The sequence below is a fragment of the Miscanthus floridulus genome, chromosome 6 (genome assembly GCF_019320115.1).
Source record: "Miscanthus floridulus cultivar M001 chromosome 6, ASM1932011v1, whole genome shotgun sequence".
Taxonomy (NCBI): domain Eukaryota; kingdom Viridiplantae; phylum Streptophyta; class Magnoliopsida; order Poales; family Poaceae; genus Miscanthus; species Miscanthus floridulus.
In genome coordinates, this window is record NC_089585.1 from 54,716,891 (window position 1) to 54,722,890 (window position 6,000).

Sequence of the window (6,000 nt, forward strand, 5' to 3'; positions counted from 1 at the left end):
GTAATGCACCAATTAGGCTTTTACTTAACTCTTAATCACTTAATGCAGTAACGGAAAGCAAAAGCAAAATTAATTTGTAAAACACAAGGTAGGGTTGTATGCATCCGGGGCTTGCCTTCGTTGACGGAAAAGTCCGATTCCTGCGACGTTACACAAGTATTCGATCCGACCTCAATAGACGGATTAACCTCTTCAACAGCTTGATTAACTACCACGTTTTCACCTTCGTTCCCTACACGTAATAACAATGCCATGTTTAACATGATGTGGAATACGAAATATGATGCTCGATGATGGATGCAAAATTGATGTGCACAGGCCTATGCAACGCGTGTAGCAAGTTTTGTGGCCCGATCTTCTCGTAGGATCCGCGAACTTGATAACTTGTCGCTGCGTGACCTGGTGAAGAGGCAGTGCACCGCGAGGCTGTCCACGCGACGAACTACCGAGACAATCACCCTTCCACGTACCGACGAAACAGCCCACGCAATCACGCCCTATAGACGTGAAGGCACGAACTGGGTGAACTGCAGTTCGGCGTTCTACAACTCCCTCAGGAATCGAAAGAACAAGTTTGCAAGCCTCTCAAGACTCACGCATAAACAAAACTCCACGAGTTTGTGTATTCTGAATTCAGCTAATCAAGGTCTGACCTTTCATTGTCTAGTACAAGATATATATAGGGATAGGGACGTTCAGCTTGGAGTAAATGGCAGCATGCGCATGCACCAGTGGATTTCGTGGCTGGTTCGCGCGTCTTTCAGCTTCTGATAGTAGTTACTAAAATGAGCATAACTCTTTATTGGGAAGTCCAAATAATGAGCCGTTTGATGGGCTGGAAAGTAGACTTGAAGACGCTTCCATCCACATATAGAACACCGTCTAACTCCTTGTATTCTGTTCGCGGTGATGCTTGGAATTCGTACCATGTATCGGTCATCTAGCTTCTGGTTGCATTTCCATGTAAAGGTGATGAACCACCATTTTATTCTTGCACACCATAGGCTTCTTGGTTCAAATGTCCAGAGGCTTGAATCCATCTTCATCCCATGCTGGTTCATACACTCCATCATTCCTAAGGACATTGGAACAAGAACTCAAAAGCATAGGCTCATTCAACATAAACTGATTATTAAACATAAGGTTAGCGTTCACCTGAGAATGAATTTCCTTCTCCAATTGTTTAGCTCTACTTCTTGTAATTGGACCAGCTTTATCAAGTGGAGTTTCATTTGAAGATGAGTGAATGCTAGGAATGTCCTCATTAGCCTCCCCCTCTTGAGAAGGAGTCAGTCCTCGACTCAGGCTCACCAACAAATGGAAGCAAGTCTTTGACATTGAATGTTGTACTCACATTGGAATATTCAGGTGGCAGCTCAATTTTGTAAGCATTATCATTTATCTTGTGTAAAACCTTGAACGGACCATCACCCCTAGGAGATAACTTACTCTTGCGCTGTTGGGGAAATTGATCCTTGCGTAGATGCAACCACACGAGGTCTCCGGGCTGGAATGTAACCTTCTTCTTACCTTTGTTCGCTTGCTTTGCATATTGTGCGGATTTCTTCTCGATATTCCTTCTTGTCTCATCATGTAGCTTCTTGAGAAAATCTGATCTCTTTGCTGCATCCAAGTTAACTTGTTCCTATAATGGTAAAGGCAAAAGATCCATGGGAGTATGCGGTTTAAACCCATAAACAATTTCAAATGGACAAAAGTTTGTTGTGGAATGGACTACCCTGTTATAAGCAAATTCAACATGTGGAAGGCAGTCTTCCCACTGCTTCAAATTCTTTTTCAACACAGCACGCAACATGGTGGACAAGGTACGGTTGACAACTTCAGTTTGCCCATCGGTTTGCGGATGACAAGTGGTGGAAAATAACAACTTTGTACCAAGTTTAGCCCATAACGTCTTCCAAAAATAGCTTAGAAATTTTGTATCCCGATCTGAAACAATAGTCCTTGGTACTCCATGTAAACGAACGATCTCACTGAAAAACAAATCAGCAACGTGTGAAGCATCGTCGTTCTTATGACATGGAATAAAATGTGCCATTTTAGAGAATCGGTCAACAACAACAAAGATAGAATCCCTCCCCCTCTGAGACCGAGGTAACCCCAAAATAAAATCCATGGATATATCTTCCCAAGGTACATTCGGAACTGGTAATGGAGTATAAAGACAATGGGGATTAAGGCAGGACTTAGCTTTCAAGCAGATTATGCAGCGTGCAACATGTCGCTGGACATCACGTCGCATATGTGGCCAAAAGAAATGATTGGAGAGCATGTCCAATGTCTTTTTGACGCCAAAATGACCAGCTAAGCCACCAGCATGTGCTTCCTGCAAAAGAACTTGACGAATCGAGCAGGCTGGAATGCATTGTTTGTTAGTGCAAAATAAAAAACCATCATGCACATAATACTTGTCCCAGCCTTTTCCAGCAATGCAATGAGAAAAAGGTTCTTTAAAATCAGAATCAGCTGCATAGAGTGTTTTAATGGATTCCAAACCAAGCACTTTTGTATCTAATTGTGTAACCAAACCACATCTCCATGATAAGGCATCGGCAACAATGTTATCTTTTCCACGCTTATGTTTTACAACATAGGGAAATGTTTCAATGAATTCAATCCATTTAGCATGTCTACGGTTCAGTTTGCCTTGACTTTTTAGATATTTCAAAGCTTCATGATCAGAATGGATGACAAATTCTTTAGGTAACAAATAATGTTGCCAAACTTCCAAAACTCGAACTAAGGCATAAAGCTCTTTATCATAGACAGAATAATTCAGATGTGGACCATTCAACTTTTCAGAAAAGTAGGCAACAGGTTTACCTTCTTGAAGTAGTACACCTCCTATGCCAATACCACTTGCATCACATTCGATCTCAAATGTCTTACCAAAATTAGGAAGTTGTAGCAGCGGTGCTTCACAAAGCTTTGTTTTCAGCTCATTGAAGGCTTGGTCTTGTTCATTACCCCACTTGAATGGAACATCCTTCTTTGTCAAATTGTTGAGGGGTGCAGCGATGGTGCTGAAATCTTTAACAAAACGCCTGTAAAAACCTATAAGACCATGAAAACTTCGAACTTGACTCACATTTGTAGGTGTAGGCCAATCCTTTATTGCTTTAACCTTTTCTTCATCAACCTGAATACCATCTGCGGAAACAACAAAGCCAAGGAAAACAACATGGTCTGTGCAAAAGGTGCACTTAGCAATGTTGCCATACAATTTCTCTTCCCTCAAAACAGCAAGTACTTGACGGATATGATCAAGATGTTCATCAAATGATTTGCTATAGATCAGAATATCATCAAAATAAACAACTACAAACTTGCCAATGAAAGCTCGTAAAACATGGTTCATTAAGCGCATAAAAGTTGAAGGAGCATTTGTCAAGCCAAATGGCATCACAAGCCATTCATAGAGACCAATTTTAGTTTTAAACGCTGTTTTCCATTCATCACCAAGTTTCATGCGGATTTGATGATAGCCACTACGCAAATCAATCTTGGTGAAAATGATGGAACCACTCAATTCATCTAACATGTCATCAAGTCGTGGAATGGGATGGCGATATCGAACAGTTATAGCATTGATAGCACGACAATCAACACACATGCGCCAAGAGCCATCTTTCTTTGGAACTAAAAGAACGGGAACAGCACATGGTGATAAGGATTCATGAACATACCCTTTGTCCAAAAGCTCTTTTACCTGTTGCTGAATTTCCTTTGTCTCTGTGGGATTGGTGCGGTAGGCTGGACGATTTGGAAGAGAAGCACCTGGTACCAAATCAATTTGATGCTCAATTCCACGGAGTGGAGGAAGTCCAGCTGGTATCTCATCGGGAAAAACATCTTCGAAGTCCTGTAAGAGATCAAGAACAACACTAGGCAGCGATGAAGGTAAATCGTTAGTTGAAAGTAAGACCTCCTTGTGCAAGAGCACAAAGAATGGGGCTGTGGTGTTTCTCACTTCTCTCATATCACTCTTGCTCACAAAGAGACACTCAGTGTGGTGTGGCTGTTTAGGATTGGCATGAGTCTTTATGTGGCTGGATGGGTTAGAACTCTCTCCCTTACTTGTGTTGGGGATCTCACTCAATTTTCTTTTGTCAGATTCCTCTCTTTTCTTGCAAGCCATATCTGAAGCATGTATCTCCTCTAGAGATAATGGAATAAGAACCACCTTCTTGTCATTGTGAATGAAAGTGTGTTTGTTAGACCGTCCAAAATGCACCGAGTCCACATCAAATTGCCAGGGCCGACCAAGCAGCAAATGGCATGCTTGCATGGGGACAATATCACAATCCACCTCTCCATGATAATCACCAATGGAAAATGACAAACGAATCATGGCTGAAACCTTAACTATCCCAGAATTATTCAACCATTGCATATGGTATGGATGTGGATGGCGACGTGGCTGCAAGCCAAGCTTCTCAATAAGCAAAGCACTAACAATATTATTGCAGCTCCCACCATCTATGATGAAACAGCACACTTGTCCTTTCACTTTGCATCTAGATTGAAACAAATTATGGCGTTGTCCTTGTTCAGCAGCAACAAATTGAGTGGAAAGAACTCACCTCACCACCAAAGAAGGAGATGGTGTGTTCATTATAGAACACGTCAAATCAGGAAAATCAGCAAGCAACTCATCAAAATCATCACTAGTAATCTCGTCGAAAGATGGAGAAACAACATCTTGTAATAGGTCATTGTGAGCAAAAGTTGGAATAGGTTGAATGGCTAAACAATTTAGACCTAGCTCAAATGTACCATCCTCTGCTGAATACTCACAAGTGTTAAGATTAAGATCTACAAATACATTGTTAAACTCGTCCTCCTCTTCACTTTGGGAATCATAAGAACCATCAACAAGTGCAATAATAGTACGACGATTGGGACATTCAGCTTGCTTATGCCCATGACCACCACACTTAAAACACTCAATCTTGCTTGTCTTGCATTGGGTGGCTGCAGTAGAAGAAGTGGGCTGACTTGAACTCACAGCTTTACCTTTCACATCCAATTGTTTGGAAGAAGTTGGAATATATCTATTTGCTCCACGAGATGAGGATTTGGGCGTTGTAGCTCCTTGCTGTTGGAATTGAGGCGTGACATCCCCTTGCTGTTGGGAATGACGCCATGAAGCATTGTATTTGTAAGACTGTAGCAATTTGCCTTTCAGCCCTCTTTGCAAAATGAACCAACTCGGTGAGACATGTGTAGGTTGTCATATCCACTTTATCAGCAATGGGTTTATTGAGGCCAACTAGAAACCGAGCCATTGTGGATTCCTCATCTTCAGTTATCCCTGTACGAAGTACACACATTTCCAATTCTTGAAAATATTCATCAACAGTACGAGTACCTTGCACAAGACGTTTCAGCTTCAAATGTAGATCACGAGAGTAATATGCTGGAACAAAATGACGTCGCATTTCTCTCTTCATGTCTTCCCAAGTTATACGAACATGCCCAACTCTCTGATATTCAGTACGGACCTGATTCCACCAAGTTATGGCATAGCCTTTAAACTCAATGGCTACAAGCTTTGCCTTCTTTTCAGCAGAGTATTCATACAAATCAAATATTTGTTCCACCTTGGTCTCCCATTCAAAATAAGCATCAGCATTCTCCTGTCCGCTGAAAGGGGGAATAGACACTTTCATGTTTCTTAAACCATCATCATTACGACGACTGATGGCGGTCACGATAAACATGATGGCCACCACCATGTCGATGATCATCCATGTCGGACAACATATCATCATCACCATCATAATCTCTTCATCCAACTAGAATGCAGCCGAGCACGACCAAAACCATGGCCAAACCCACCACGTCCATGTCCATGACCAGCAGCATGACGTGGTGCCTCGTTATCCTCATTGTCATCATCCTCATTTGGTGGTGGTTCTCTATGAGGCATGTTCAATTGGAGAGTTTGTAGTTGTTGCATCAAATCATTCATTTGTG

At 41.8% G+C, this 6,000-nt stretch overlaps 1 protein-coding gene across 1 annotated transcript in view; it reads right to left on the reverse strand.

The window, feature by feature from the left end:
- LOC136460617 (uncharacterized) overlaps positions 1–5,759 on the reverse strand; it is a 104,469-nt gene extending 98,710 nt beyond the window's left edge. The window contains exons 1-4 of the mRNA XM_066460249.1: positions 5,203–5,759; positions 4,605–4,871; positions 2,423–4,538; positions 1,355–1,645 (exon numbers count right to left, since the gene is read on the reverse strand). Of these exons, the coding sequence (XP_066316346.1) occupies positions 1,355–1,645; positions 2,423–4,538; positions 4,605–4,871; positions 5,203–5,759 (3,231 nt within the window). The remainder of the gene's footprint in view (positions 1–1,354; positions 1,646–2,422; positions 4,539–4,604; positions 4,872–5,202) is intronic.
- Between the last annotated feature and the right edge of the window lie 241 nt (positions 5,760–6,000).